The sequence below is a fragment of the Sycon ciliatum genome, chromosome 8, assembly GCF_964019385.1.
Source record: "Sycon ciliatum chromosome 8, ocSycCili1.1, whole genome shotgun sequence".
NCBI lineage: Eukaryota > Metazoa > Porifera > Calcarea > Leucosolenida > Sycettidae > Sycon > Sycon ciliatum.
Window position 1 is genome coordinate 21,170,399 of NC_088650.1, and position 15,602 is coordinate 21,186,000.

General features: G+C 45.2%; 1 protein-coding gene across 2 annotated transcripts in view; it reads right to left on the bottom strand.

The window, feature by feature from the left end:
- Window positions 1–15,602, bottom strand: part of LOC135822304 (condensin-2 complex subunit D3-L-like) — a 97,208-nt gene that overhangs the window by 64,268 nt on the left and 17,338 nt on the right. For both annotated transcript variants that reach the window (XM_065335042.1, XM_065335043.1), the window contains exons 5-9: window positions 15,116–15,366; window positions 12,601–12,731; window positions 8,397–8,442; window positions 4,498–4,554; window positions 2,834–2,943 (exon numbers count right to left, since the gene is read on the bottom strand). In XM_065335042.1, coding sequence (XP_065191114.1) covers window positions 2,834–2,943; window positions 4,498–4,554; window positions 8,397–8,442; window positions 12,601–12,731; window positions 15,116–15,366 — 595 coding nt within the window. The remainder of the gene's footprint in view (window positions 1–2,833; window positions 2,944–4,497; window positions 4,555–8,396; window positions 8,443–12,600; window positions 12,732–15,115; window positions 15,367–15,602) is intronic.

Here is a 15,602-nt window from a genome sequence, read left to right on the forward strand (position 1 = left end):
CATGTGGCAGGAAGTTCGAGCTTGGGTCGACAGAAATGGCAAGTGGAGCTACCACAAAAACAATCAGCTAGATCGGTCGGTGGGTACATTTACGCCAGATAGTGTTGGGCCTGTTGCAAACAGGCTCAGCTGCTTGAAGGTGTATTGTTGGTCTCAGGTTAAATACAGGTCTACTCTCCATATAACGTAATCTCTGGGACCACGCACAAATTATGTTATATCGAGAGTTATGTTACGTCGAAAACCGTGTGTAAAATACAAGATGTACCTCAAAATGAAGGGTATTACGAGGCGGGTTCAACCGTGCAAACATATACACACTGTACCACCATCGACATCAGATACCATCAATGCCGCAGAGTATATGTATAATAGGACTAAACTGGCTAGCTACGGCTACAGCTTGATTGTACCGCTCGTGAATCTACGTTGTATCGAGAGTGCACATGTCGGGGACAGCACCATAGGGTGCGTTATGCCCAGGTTTACGGTATGTATGGTTAAATTGGCCTAAACTGCCTAGCTACAGCTACCGCTTGGTCGTACAGTGCACATGAATTTATGTTGTATCGAGATTGCACACGCCGGGGACCGCGCCGTAGCGTGTGCTATGTCGAGGTTTATGTTATGTAGGATTACGTTGTGTAGAACAAAATTTGTATGGGAGTGATGCTGTTTCGGCGCAGGATTCGATTTTTTACGCACTAGCGAGGTTTATGTGCAAGTGAGAGTTGTTATATCGAGAGCAGACCTGTACTTCTCTTAGAAGTCCATGTATACATGCCTGTTAACCATAGACTACATGTACTGCTTCTGGCTAGATAAACTCTTGTGTAATCAATGGCGGTGCTAGTGAAGCGTATATCCACTCTGATTTAGCCACCCACGCTAGTAGTAAGTATTACTGTGTTACCTTCACTGGGAACCGGGGTAACTCCAGGTGGATCCCAGGACGGATACCCTGATGCCGTCAATCCTTTCGTGCACCTTGTCCTCACCCACATACTGAGGTGTGCGTGTGGCGAGCCCATAAGTGGGATCATTTTCAAGTCCACCCAGAGTTTTGGGGATTTCAGGGGTGTCGGCCGGCCAGCCGTTGGGCAGTTCAATAGCCAATTGAGTCATCTTTCCAATATCCATTTTGAGTCTCTCTTCCCTCTCCCGGGGAGACCCACGTAACCAGTTTTGGCAAAGAGCAAGTACAAGTAGTATTCAGTACTATGGCTATGGCTGATGTTGAAGTGACCCTTGTACCCCCCCCCCCCAAAAAAATTGATTCACTGTCGTTGATGTTTCAGATTTGAATTGCCTTGATTCTTTGGCCTTTTCGTCCGAACAGATCTAGAAACTGCAGAGAAGGATCAGTACATGGATGGTGTGGTCGAGCTGTACCAGGGTGATATGAAGCAGAGGGCCACGACTGCTTTACACAAGGAGAAAGTGGAGGTGAAGGCAGAAGAGGATAGGAAGCTGGGTCTCCAGCTGAGAGCCAATGCTACTTGGTCCGGGTCAGCAATATTGTCGCTTATCTTTCAGCTTTGTTCTTATGTCGCCAATGCTCACATGGCAGCCCATTTCATCGCAATTTTGGTTAGTAATTTAGTTTACTAGTACCTGAAAGGTCTAGCTAGATTTCGAGTGGATTTCAAGAGCGACAGGTGGGTGATTCTGATTGATACAGCGCCGCAGCAAAATAGAATGATTATCTAGTCACACTGCGCAGGCAAGAGCAGCGCCACCCACAAGAAAGTAATCGGCTAATCGGAATCAGTTCTATTTGGCAAAACGGCCAAGATCGCTCACCTCAGGGATTGCTCGCCAAGCTGAGATCGCAGTTCCGTCAACTCCTGCTCAACGCGCGGAGTATCCAGCGCATCGTGGAGATTTGCAAGTACTGAAGCCGTCGTCATTTCAAATTTGGACTTCACGGAGAATTTCAAAGTATTAGGAAATTAGAGGCCACATGCCACGTACTGCTCTTTTCTCTCAAGCCGTCGTCGTCATTAAAAATAGATCTTGCAAAGAACGGCGACTGATTTGAACCACACAGGCAGTCGTGCTGCCCACGCGAAGTTCTATAGAGAAGGCGACCGTCACGGTCGACTTCCCTTTAGAAAACAGCCAGGCAGCGGAGAGGAAGAGAGATGAGCTTGCGAAAGGTAGTGTCGGTCCCAAGCAAAATATATTTGTCACCAGCGCTGAGAGCAGCGACGAGGAGGACCAAAAAAGTATGAAACCTTCCTTGGACAATAAATTCCTCATGGCCAGTTACCATTCTGTACCTTACCTTCCATCATACCAAGTTTTATCGTCTCAAGTGCATGTGTTGATGTCCAAAGTCTAAGTTCAATTTGTCGAAAGATAAGCGACAATATTGCTGATGCGGACCAAGTACTAAGTCTCTCAAACACAAAGCAACTTCAGTAGCAGAATCTACATCCACAACAAAAGCAACAGGTGAAAGTCCAAGGACACCTTGAATGATTTCAAACACCATGAACATGCGCTGTGAATGCTGACGTGGAAGTACACAAAGATACCAATGTACCAACACAATTCCAATCTAATTTACGCAGGAATATACAAAAATCCCGTTGTTTGATCGCCCGCTACTGTTGTTGCCTTGGCGACAGAGAGATTGCGACGCCATTCTCAAAGCCACCGTACAGCAGAACCAGCTCACCGTGTGCAAAATCCGTGTGAAACTTCCCCGCGGATGACACGGAGTTTGATACGTAGTTCTGTGTAGCAGAAACTCTCTAGTGTCACAGGTAATCAGAAATGGCTAACACCTAACTGCTGATGAGAGAAAAATAAGAATACGGACCCTTACCTAACAAGCTGTAAGGCGAGAACTGATGATGCAACTAACGCAGGTGGAACACAGCCAGCTTGAACACTCAACCAGGACATAAGGAATGTCGGGCGAAGATGTTTGAACGTCTACAATCACAGAAAGCATATTTTATGAATTACCGGTACTCTCAGCCAGGGTCATCCACAACTGTCATCATTACTTTTAGTAATAGGTTTTTCATTTGACCCGACGAGACCACACGAAGCTTGCAGACCACAGCACGAACAGTTCACCAGCCACACTCCACGAAAGCAAGTAGTATTACTCCTGACAAGTCTTGTTTCAAAAACCTATTACTACTATTTTGACGGACCTATTGAAGATGGCAACAAAGAATTATGTCATCATTTACCATACCAATCTCTCCCCCCCCCCCCAAACCCATACACCACCAGACTGCATACACCATACACAATTACCCCTAGCTATACTCACAAACTATGTAGAGAACCTTCAAAAATGGTGACCTAAACCATACAGTTGCTGTGCCTTTACTCACACACAGTAGCCCACCCCCCCCCCCCCCCCCCACCCCCCACCTTTACACTTAGGTAAAGCATCTTGCTAAGAAAAAAGTGCCACTATCCTATAGGGATGTGATATACAGTTGAATATCAGCACAGGATCCAAGGTATCCAAGAGATATACCAAATACTGTAAAAGCCATTATTCTAATGAGCTGCAAATATAACGATTTCCTAAAATTGACCAGTTTTATACGTGTACCAAAGGTAACGATTCTCACTCATTCTCAACGCTCACTAGCACCAGTGTAAGTATCACTTTCTGTATAACGTTTTCTATTTTACGACAGATTCCTCCTCGTTAACTCGTTAGATTTAGCATTTCGTTATATATATGGCAAAGCTCTGTACTTTTCACAAAGGTGTTGCATATGTGCAGAAGTACATAACCAACAGTGTGCAACTCCTATCAGAAGTACATAACCAACAGTGTGCAACTCCTATCAGAAGTACATAACCAACAGTGTGCAACTCCTATCAGAAGCACATAACCAACAGTGTGCAACTCCTATCAGAAGTACATAACCAACAGTGTGCAACTCCTATCAGAAGTACATAACCAACAGTGTGCAACTCCTATCAGAAGTACATAACCAACAGTGTGCAACTCCTATCAGAAGCACATAACCAACAGTGTGCAACTCCTATCTCGAGTGTGCAACTCCTATCTCGAGCTGTGATAGGTTCACCCACGGCGGATTTTTTTATTGCGTCATTCTTTGGCAGAAGTATGACCAAGTGTGTATGCTTTCCCGCACTTGTTTCGTAGACACCGTGAGAGCTCATCAGGTTCAGGAATCAGGACACATTGATCTACCGTCCGCTGTTCTGCTTTGACTACTGTAGCTGAGATGTCAAATTCTTTGTACTTCGACCTCTGGCTATGCACGATGGCATCACACCATCAGTTAGCCAAACAGCCGTGAAAGACCGATGTCATAAAAAATTCCGCCGTAGGCTGGGGGGATGGTCGAGCTGCACACTCTTGGTTATGCACTGTCGATATGCGAGATCAAATGACCGCGAAAGGATATGCAGGGTAGTCACAAAGTTCCTAGCCAGGGCCCTGGAGAAACCTCGAAGAAAGAATCAAATCAGTCAGCAAAGACAACTCACCAGAAGAATACTAGCTGTCGGTGCACCGTGAAAAGGCTGGCACAACTTGAGTATGGTCTAATGCATCAAGCACAGAAGAAAAGCAAAACCACACACACAAATAAATTACGCAATGACCAGGGCGATTTGCATGCTCACAAGGAAGATATCATCATCAGAGCCATCCAACGATCATCAGGCAAGTCGCCGGACTCCCAGCTAAACAAGCGATCCACTGCCTCATTCACAGAGAGATTAAGACGATTCTGCCAACGAGCGGGCGGGCAAGCAAAGAAGATGACCATGAAATGCAAACTCCTATTTGCTTGCTCATATGCAAAGTCAAAAATTCAGATTTTACGCTGGTGACCAGTTCAATAATTATGACAAAACCTTTTTTTTCCGATTAAAAAAGATTAGACATGCTACTATGGATACGGAAACCTAGTTTTCCGCAAACCTTGTTTTCAGGAAACCTTGTTGTCCGCAAACCTTGTTTTCCGCAAACCTTGTTTTCCGCAAACCTTGTTTTCCGCAAACCTTGTTTTCCGCAAACCTTGTTTTCCGCAAACCTTGTTTTCCGCAAACCTTGTTTTCCGCAAACCTTGTTTTCCGCAAACCTTGTTATCCGGAAACCTTGTTTTCATTCTAAAGTCTACATGTAAGATTGCAATCATATTCGAAAATGCAAACTCCTATTTGCTTGCTCGTACACGAAGTCAAAAATTCAGATTTCATGCTGATGTTCAGTTGTGGCGACACCTAAACAAAATAATTATTATCATCAGGAGCTTCTCCGCTTACAGTGGTGTAGGAAGCGGGGGACAAGCCCCCCCCCCCCCCCCCCCCACCAAATTTTTGGCGGATATAGGGCCGAGACTCGATTGATGCTACATGTTTGCATGCGCAAGTGAGAAGCATGCAGATCAGCCCACAGTCATGCCCTCACATCGCTCGTAGCCAAAGCTGACCATGCATATGCAGTGGGTTATCGTACTTGACAGGCCCGGGAACAGGCAGGAAGTCTCGCCACGACGACAGATGCCTGTGTGACCACTGACTAGGCCCTGCGCGTGCCACCGGCATGAAGCACGGATGGTACGCGGTCACAGATCAACCCTTGGTCCTTTTTGCATCGTAGCTGCTGATGAAGCGTTGTTCTTCGTGGGCAATTTCCTTCGAAATCGGAAAGGCAGGAGTACTTTGCTTTAGTCAGTCAGTTCTTATTATTGCTATACCGCAGCGTTCTGGAGAAAACCACTTTCCAGAAGAAAATGTTCCTGACTTACTGTTAGTACAGTAGTTGAACTGTTCTCGGAGAGCGAAGATTGCAAGGTACGACCAGCGGTGGCCATACATTTCACCATTTTCATGGAGAAACTGAGCACGCGGCTTGCAGCCATCATTCAATGACCTCAAAAAGATTTCACAAGGGTCAAATTAGTCATCAGCACCATGGTGGAAAATCCGTTATCAGCCGAACATACTACTACAAGTCGCAGAGTTCTATCACTTGCAGGAGATGAGTCAGAGGTTCTTGTTTGTTAATAGCTGAAATCGGGGAGTTCTTGAACATACAGTAAAACCTGTGACTACCGACCACCCCTTCGTGCCAGCAAAAGCGGTCTTTAGTAGCAGGTGGTCTTTAGTTAGAGGTTTGCACCGTGCGACCATATATGGATCCCATTATTATGATAATGCAGCTAATACAATTCCCCAGGACTTGCGCAATGCCATTCTTAATTCAGGTCAAACAACACTTGGAGAGAAAGACGGAGAGATGGAGAGAGACAGAAAGAGAGAGAGAAGATTAATTTGTTTGCAGACATCAAATTCAGCTGCTACTTCTGAAGCCAGGAGTCAAACGTTCCCTGTGGAAGTTTCGTTTTGCGCTGGGCTTCAAATTTGTTCATGCGATCAATCGTACCGATTATCCTTGTTGTGACTTCTCGATTGTTTGAATGCGATCCTTCAGCATCAGGACCTCGCGGTGCTGCTTTGTGACAAAGCCACTCAGTCTTCGTTTCTCCTCCGAGTAGTAACATCGAGCAGAGAGCGCTTTCGATGCGCTCTCCAAGACGTTTCCTATCAAGTTTATTCTTGACAGCGCTTGAAATTCTGACAGGTGTAGTGCAGTCCACACGGACTCCACAGTCAAAATGGCCTGCGTTCATTTGTTCAGCTGTAGTACCGAGAGATTCCTTTCAGGACCACGGAAAATCAGCAAAATTTCAAGGAGCTTCGAGCAACATTTGATTTCGTACATCGCGGTCGCTAGTTACGGGTCAAAAATCGTCTTTGGGACAAGAAAAGGTGGTCGCTGGTCGCGTTCAGCAGGTAGTTGCTAGTCACAGTTAATTTTGAATGTGAGACCGTCCGTGCCTGGCCAAGTGGTCGGTAGTACCAGGCTGGTCGCTAGTCACGGTGGTCTGTAGTAGCAGGCTGGTCGCTAGTCACGGTGGTCTGTAGTAGCAGGCTGGTCGCTAGTCACGGTGGTCTGTAGTACCAGGCTGGTCGCTAGTCACGGTGGTCTGTAGTAGCAGGCTGGTCGCTAGTCACGGTGCCGGTCTTTAGTTACAGGTTTTACTGTAACTCATAAGAGTATCCCTCTCTGCCTCTCTGCCTCTCTGCCTTTGCCAGTAAGGTTTGCTATATGATCAATTCTCTTTCACCATTGCGGATGAATTTCGCTTTCAGGTAAATTCCCCTTTGGAATTTGGCCGGGCTGTCAGTCAGCGCTACTTATCCAGTGGTCGCTACAATCTCTCCTGTTCAACAAACAGTGTACAGACTTGAGTGCTACATGCACTCGGTTTTCACTATTGCTCCATACATATCCAGTGCACGTATTTTATGATGTAGAGCGAAAAATTCCGAAAGAAGTGACAGCACAGGCGCAGAGTGAAATACTTGAACAAACACCACTCTGTGTAGAAGGAGTACCGGTATAACGGTACATGTAGAACATGTAAACACCAGTATATGAGTAGGTCATTGTCTGCAAATCAGCCCCCCCCCCCCCCCCAAAAAACATCTTCCTACGCCACTGGCTTATGCTTCAATGTAATGTAAATATAGAGGTAAATACAGAGGTTTTTCAAAGGACGAGGCGCTGTGCCCGTCAGCGGCGCTCACCCTGGTGGTGCGTTCACTCCGAGATTTTGTGGTGACCAGGTTGCACATTGAAAAGTATAGGAAATGTGACAGGTTCGTCTCCACCAGCGTGTGGAGCGATTTTGAAGCTTGTTCTTTTTCGCCCAAGCCATGGAAGGGCTTCCCGGTAGCTGCTCTGACCAAACACGAGTGTCGGACATGAAGTGGAGCGCCATCCTAGTGCTTATTTCACTTCCACGCGTCTATTCCAGTACAAACTGAATGTGATGCGGGCTTCGTGTGTTCCCCAGCGATTCAAAATTTCTCGCACGTGACCCCAAAAAGTGACCTTTGGTCCATCCTTGAAAAAGCTCTATACATAGCATGTATGGTTTTCGCATAAGCCGAAGCGGCAACACCCAAACAGAATAGTGGTATAAAACATGTGGCAAAAACCAGTATTCTGCCGATTCGAAAAGATAAGAAGTGCCACTTTCGATTGATGAAAACCATTATGGCGATCCAGCCTTGCTTTCCTTCTACAATCTCCTCACGAGGTTGCAATCATATGATCTACTCACCACTTTACCTGTTACCTCCGAAGAAAATATAGCAACTACGCCGAAAAACACATTGACCACATCGGGAATTACACGGAGAACGTCGGGAGTGTGTGATTGTGGACAGGGGCTGATGTTGGTGTCACATGTGCATTGAAAACTGACCGTGAATAGTAAGTTCATAGAATATTCGGTGTTCATTCATTATGTCCAGTATACAGAATTAGTTCGTTAGCCTTAGAAAACATTCGTTGCAACACTACTTACAACAGCAGCAAGTTCAGGAGACGAAGTACATTGGGAAATAGCCTGCCTGCATTGCAAACAGGAGTTCCAGCAAAACATAATGATGAAACCGTGACGAGACATAACAGTAGGCACTTGACATAGACACAACGATCAAACATCGCACATCAATACAGATCAAACATCTCAGATCATAAATTACATGCCAACATCGCCAACAACACTGTAAGACAACATATTTAAAGCCATATAACCTGTTCAGCACATTTAACCTGTTCAGCAGCACAAAGGACGTAATAATACTAGGTCATTCAAAATGACACTGCACCACAAAGGACATAGTATTACATCCTCAGTGTACAGTACATTGTGTACTTTCACCATCTGACTGGACCACGTGCATTCAAACTATCGTAACTCAGTCAATTGTTGGTCGATTCTCACGATCGAAGCATGTATCTGCAAGAGAAAACTATCAGCTTGCGATAGAAACAATCGCCGAAGCGATACGACCACCGGCTGTTGAGATATTCGACTCGGCACGGCAAATTCAAGTAGATTTGAATGGGCGGCGGGAAACAATAACTTTATTATAGCAATCAAAAGAATCAGTGAAGCGGACATTGTACGTAGTAATAATCAACGCACATGTGTAGACTGTGAAGAATGACGCTCTTCCTACCCAACTAATTAGCTACGTGATCTATTATCTTGAATGCCGGCATTGTTATAGCCGATACGAAGGAAGAACCCGTCAGCACCTGGACACCCGCGTCAAACATGTACCGCTCTACTTATTATTCAGACAATGCTAGAGCCCTAAGGCCTAGGCGAGGCCGACTAACCAAGCCCTTGAAGGAGACCCCCATCGGACAAACGACTCAGCACCAACTAATATCGGAGGAGACTACACGATCAACAGACAGCCCAGATGCTAACCAGTCCGAGATACAAAGACACACATACACACACACATACGCACGCGCATATACCTTACACTTCACCCTCTTAAAGTCTCACACTGTTATACATCTTCACTGTCGTTGTTTCTCACTTCCTCATTTTATTTTTCTCTTCACCCACCCCTGTTATTAGTTCACACTTACTCAAATCTGTCGTACTTCACCTTCTCTTCTCCCACTTTTCTTTCACACTACTGTACAGGCAGAAAATTTCGTCGGTCAATAATTTCGTCCAGCTCCAAAGCAAGGGAGTTCGTCTGGTTGTAAATTTCGTCCATGGATCATAAGAGTGTATTGAACAGCTGGACAAATCGACATTAGTCTGGCATTTAATTTAGTCCAAAAGCTACTTGGACGAAAAAGACGAAATTAAATTCCAGACGAATATTTCTGCTTTAATATACAGTATTATATTGCCAGTACTCTTACACGTATATTTTTTGTTTATTGCTAGATTTCATTGTTGAGACGTATTTCCCTGATGATGGTCTCTTGAAAATCAGTTAGGAAATATTATTATTTATATTTTATTCTTGTTGACTATTACTACGTACAATGTCTGCTTCTTCTGATTGCTATAATCAAGTAGATTATTTTGTGCAGTCTGCGGAACGCGTATTTTCCATTTTTGATCATTTTTGCGCTACCTGCTGCCATGGATACCAGATTCAAATGATGGTAGTGGATCTCGGGAGTCCTCAAAAAATTTGAGCTCGATACGGGCAAGGAGACCGAATTGGCAGCTGAGTATTTGACCGCTTGGCCGTGCTTAAGTCTGTCGAGTACGTGGATGAAGTTTGCCAGACTGTAGCAAGGGGGTTTGGTTTTGCTCCGAGCTGAGTTTGTTCGTCGTCTCATGGCCTTTCCAGGAAGTTCAAGATCGTGGAATTTATCCTAGGGAAGGCAAATTATCGATCTTTGAACAGCTAGTACTGTCATAGGAAAATGTAACTTTTGCAGGTGTCGACGTGAGGCGGCGTTCAAGTAGCGTCGTGCTGAAAGGGTTAAACTTTGAAGGTGAACGGGGCGGTATAACTTTTTGAGGGGTAATTTTCAAATAAAAAGTTTATCGATATGATTTTTTTCGGTGAATCTCTGGACAACAGACCTGCTCAACTTTCTTTAGCGTCATTTGCACTTTCGGAAAGGTCCATGAAAATTAACAGGGACCAATTGTTCAATCTGCGGGCAGAACAGTTTCGTCCTTTGTGGACTCATCAGCGCAGCACAGAGAAAATGAGGCCGAACCTGATGGCAATGAAAAATAGATTTTCCAAAGCCAGATTTAAACCAGGCCCGAGCGTACCTTGCCAGAGTGCTCAAACTGACAAGTCAGTGAGCTCTGCATAACGCAAACAGCAAAGGCACTATCTCACACGAGAGTGCTCAACTGCTACAAGAGCAGGAGCGAAATACTCAATATATTATAGGGACCAATCCAATTATAAAAAAATTCTTTAAATTTTGCTCAAAAGTGAAAATAAGAAAGAGAAAGTTAGGCAGGGCTCTTCTCCAGAGATTTACCAAAAGAAATTTTCAAGTTTCATCTTCATCTTGCCGAAAAGCTCGAAAATTCAGTCAAAGTTGCCCCAAAAAAGTTGTACTGCCCAACTCCAGCAATCTCCGGATTTTGTTGGTTAACGACATGAAAATGATGTTAACAAATCCTGTAAGTCAAAACCGACAAACGACCGTACATACTAAATACGTGTACATGATCTTTTCCAGATAAAGGATTACAAATTATCCCGAAGTTCACCCATGGCCATTTGACACCTTTTTTCAATGCTAGGGTGTCCAAAATGAAAAGAATCATGATTAGTAGGGTACGGTTTACTACTACTGTATAAGTTGTTCAGTTTGAGGGGAAAATGCGAACGGGAAGAGCCTGAAGAAAAATTTGACTGTCACCACCAGGACTCGAACCAGGGACCCTCGCTTATGGCCTGCGATGCTCTGCCACTAAGCTATGGCATAGTTGTCATCCAAGCACGATCGTTCAACATTTTCTTCAGACTTTGAAACTCACGATTCCTGTGAATCCATACAGGCGGGTTGGACACAGCCCTCACTGCAACCCACACGCTTCACGTACAAACTAGGACGCGGGGAGCCCCAGCACATAAGATACTCATTAGTTTGAACTGTATAAGGGGCCATCCGCAAATATAGATATTTATTTAGAAACGAAAACTGGGGGGGGGGGGGGGGGCACCTGAGCACCTGCTCGTTTCCCGAAAAATATCGATGCACAGTTTGTATATGTGGGCAGGTCCACAAAAAAAAGAAAAAAATCGATACTTTGTACCGTTTGTATGTGTTCGTTTCTCAGGGAGGTTGAAGAGAATGACTAGTTTTCACATCTAAATAAAAAATATCGGTATTTACGGATGGTCCCTAAGCAGAACCTTTAGTCAGTGAATAATTCCGTCCAACTACAAAGACAGTCAGTTTGTCAGTTGGAAACTTTCATCCAAGGATGAACGTAGTGAAAGGCTAGACAAATCGACAAATAACAAATGCTAGCCATGACTATTATAGGCCATTCACACGACGTGTAAACACTTGCACGTGTGTGACCAAGATAACACTGGCAAACCGTGATCCAGTTCACACGGTGCTGGGCAAACTTTGCAACCGTCAATGTATCCATAGTGACCTCCTGAAAATGCCGGGAAATGTTCAATTTTGAATTTTTCCTTGTTCAAGCACTGCATTAGCAGTACGTACTTTCAACAACCGACACTTTTCCTGGCGTGCAAAGATAATCGCGAGCAAAAGGACCTCGGCCAAGATAAAAAAATCAGTTGCACGTGTGTGTCCAAGTTTATCGTATTCGAGTAAATATCCTTGGAAACGGTACGATAAAAGTAAGTTTGCCCGTCGTGTGAATGGCCTATTAGGCCCTAGTACAGGCAAGCGTAAATAAGCTCCCAAGAGTATGCAACTCTGCACACAGAGTCTCCGACAGCTAAACATCACGCGTTCCAAGTACGCTTTGTACGTATAACGAACGCCAGGGGTGCGCAGTCCGGATATCTGCCATGATCATGCTGATGACTAACTCGCATAAGCTGAGTGGGTTTGTGTCAAGGATTTCTATTTCTACTACTGCACTGGTGACTAAAACGGGCTGCATAAAAGGCTGCATAAAAAGGGTATCCAGAGTTGCCCACTCTTGAGGGCTTATATACTATTGGTACTGGCTCCAGCCATACCGGAAGGAAAGCAAATACTTTAGAGAACAGAAGTAGAAGACATACTTATCCATATTCCAAGCTACACCATTGATCGCTACTTGAGTGTGTAACATCTCTACATAGAGCACAATAATCTGCTGCAGGCAATGCTCAGAAGTCTTCAATGAAAATTGCTCAAAAAGTGTTGCAATGTCCTGTATAATGCACAGAAAGAAACAGAGAGAAGTACAATGAAGAGCAAAGAGGTTCAATACAGATGCAGAAATACAAGCCGAGCAAAGAAAAGGCAACAGGCCCTCCAAGTAAACATGCCATCTTGTCCCTCGTACAAGTCAGAAGGGGGGGGGGGGGGGGGGAGAGACCTGAACATAAGAACGGAATCAATCACGAGTGGTAGAATGAACCGAGCACATCCGAACGCAAGGGTATGGATCACTGGTCAAGCCGGAGTACAAATGTTTTATTGTGTTTCTGACATGCACCCTTGTGAACAAACCATATCACACTCACCGCCTTTTCTGTCCTTCTGACTGGTCACATTAGAATATCTATGACGATAGCCAATCAGGCTGCATGCAAACAGCTCTAACAAGATCCCATGCTCCACCCAGCGATAGCAAAGACAGGCAAAGTGCTTGCAGCAACAAAATAATAAGCAGGTAGAAATAGTCAACCTCAGCGCTCAAAGGGTAATGGCACGGACATCAGCCTTCCCAGGAGGGTAGAGATCAGGAATAACTGCCACCCTCGCAAAAACTCCATTCTATGTGTGCTGTGTACTGAGCCATGTTGCACACAGAATAGCACTCATGTGCTACACTCAGTCTGTAAACTGTCGCTTATACAGGTGGAATCCTGTCTTATCCTGATAATTCGAACCTCAAAATGCCAGGAAAAAACTTCTAATTATCCGGACATTCTAATTATCCAAACATGAACCCACAACACAATATTTCAAATGGTGAACGGTACTATTCGGCCAATAACATGTAAGGAACTCTTCCTCTCCTCTCCTCCATGCGCTCTCACAGCAGACTCACTGCTACCCTCGGTAGCCATTACACACACCAACAGCCATACAAGGAAGGGTTGCAGGTAGATACTGAAGTTCCTCCTGACAGCTGTTTCGCCTTCATAAGGCTCATCAGAGAAGATGATATTGAATAGGATGATATCAGGTGGAGATGGTCAGATTTATACTACAAAACATGGGCGCAAGATTACAGGCAAAATGTGAGAATGAGAAGTTACAATTCTCCAGCAACACAGTGCCAGGGGTTCCAAGAAAATGGCAGGTGAGAAATCCAATCACAAGCTGCTAACCTCTCCAGCAACACAGTGCCAGGGGTTCCAAGAAAAAGGCAGGTGAGAAATCCAATCACAAGCTGCTAACATTAATTTTCTAACGGCTAGGTGATAGTTTAAGAATTTTGGCGAGCCACCAAACAAAGTGAAAGAAAGTCATGTAGAGTAGAGTACTAAGCGTGCAGTGCAGCAAAAGTAAGTTACACAGAGTGCACACACGCAAGAATGGACTGTAGTTACATGTACTTCACCCTTGGGCAGTTCGCCAGCCAACCGCGCAGGCATGCAGAGAGGCACCACGTCGACTGTCCCCGCAGAGTCCCCTCCGGCGTACTCCCCAGCAACAGATCTCCGCTGGCCGTCACACCTTGCTGCGCACCGTATGCGGCCGGACCGACCGCTACCTCGCGCTGTCCCCATTTGCGACTCCGTTGCTCGCTGCCGTTGAACGTCGAGACAACCCAGCCGAGCGTGGCAAAAGCAGAAATGAGAGTCCTAGGAGGAATTCGCTCGTCTGCCCCCACAGCTGAGTTGTCGATGAAGACCATGCTTCCACGATAACGACACCGCTCCCTTCCTTCCATTATCGACGCACTCACTGAAGTACCGCTCCACTGGCGCACAGTAGCAATTTCAAATGGTGAACGGTACTATTCGGCCAATAAAATGTAAAAAATCTTTACATTTTATTGCGAAGTTATACATTGCGAAACTATTTTGACCGCCTCCAAACTACCGCTATTGTCAACGTGTTGTTACTATTATAGCGGATCCATTGCGCCGAACATGACTAGGGACAATTATGACAAACAGCACGAACTATTGTAGAGTCACGGAAAACAGTGCATTTTCATATGGGATACATGCCGTCAAAAGTAATAAAAAAAGCTTCCAAGAGTGTGCAGCTCTGCATGGGTTTGCAATGGGGTCCGCCGACAGCGAAAAACCGCTTATCTTCCCCTGTTGATTTCCACGTGTAGCGACTTTAGCGTATAGTACTATACGTCTAACTACGGTGAAGGAACTGACGCATACATTGTTGTACACTACACGTGCCAGAGCAGGCATGCCTCTAGATGAAACTGTGCACAATCCAGCACAGCAAGTCTGATCTTTGGCGCTGTTGTACATCGCACTGCAATTGACAGCCTGGTTCTAATTTTCACCCCTGTTGAAAACCAGCTGGGAAGCAACACAGCGTAAGGGGGGGGGGGGGGGGGGGGGGGCAGTGATGTTCTACGGCAGTGGAGTGTTATGGAAAATTAGGACTAACCTGCATTAAGTCAAGACACACATCCTCAAGCAAGGGATCATCTGCACCTTCCTCCAGCAGAGAACTATCTTGATCCGCATCATTCTCCCTCTCCTCCTCAACATCATCATCACCACCATCAGCCATACTGCCAATACGGACAGAAGTGCCCCTAGTAGGAACAGCCCGCCTCCTTCCACCTGAACGAGCACCAGCATCAGTAGTACCTTTACCTCGGCTGGCCTTAGCTGCAAGCTTCTTCTTCTTTTTCCCTAAATCAACAATAACATGCACTAATACATGAAGAAGTAGCAGCCACTACAGAACAATACAGTGGTACCTCAGAAAGAGGTGTAACATTGACTCGTGGAGCAAGCTAACAGGGTTCAAATAGTGGAATGCACCAAAGATACAAGCCGATTAGAATTATTTGATAGCACAGTACATGTATGAGAAATTCAGCAGTACTCGCCCTTTGATAAATTATTCCATTTCTTCTTCACCCACC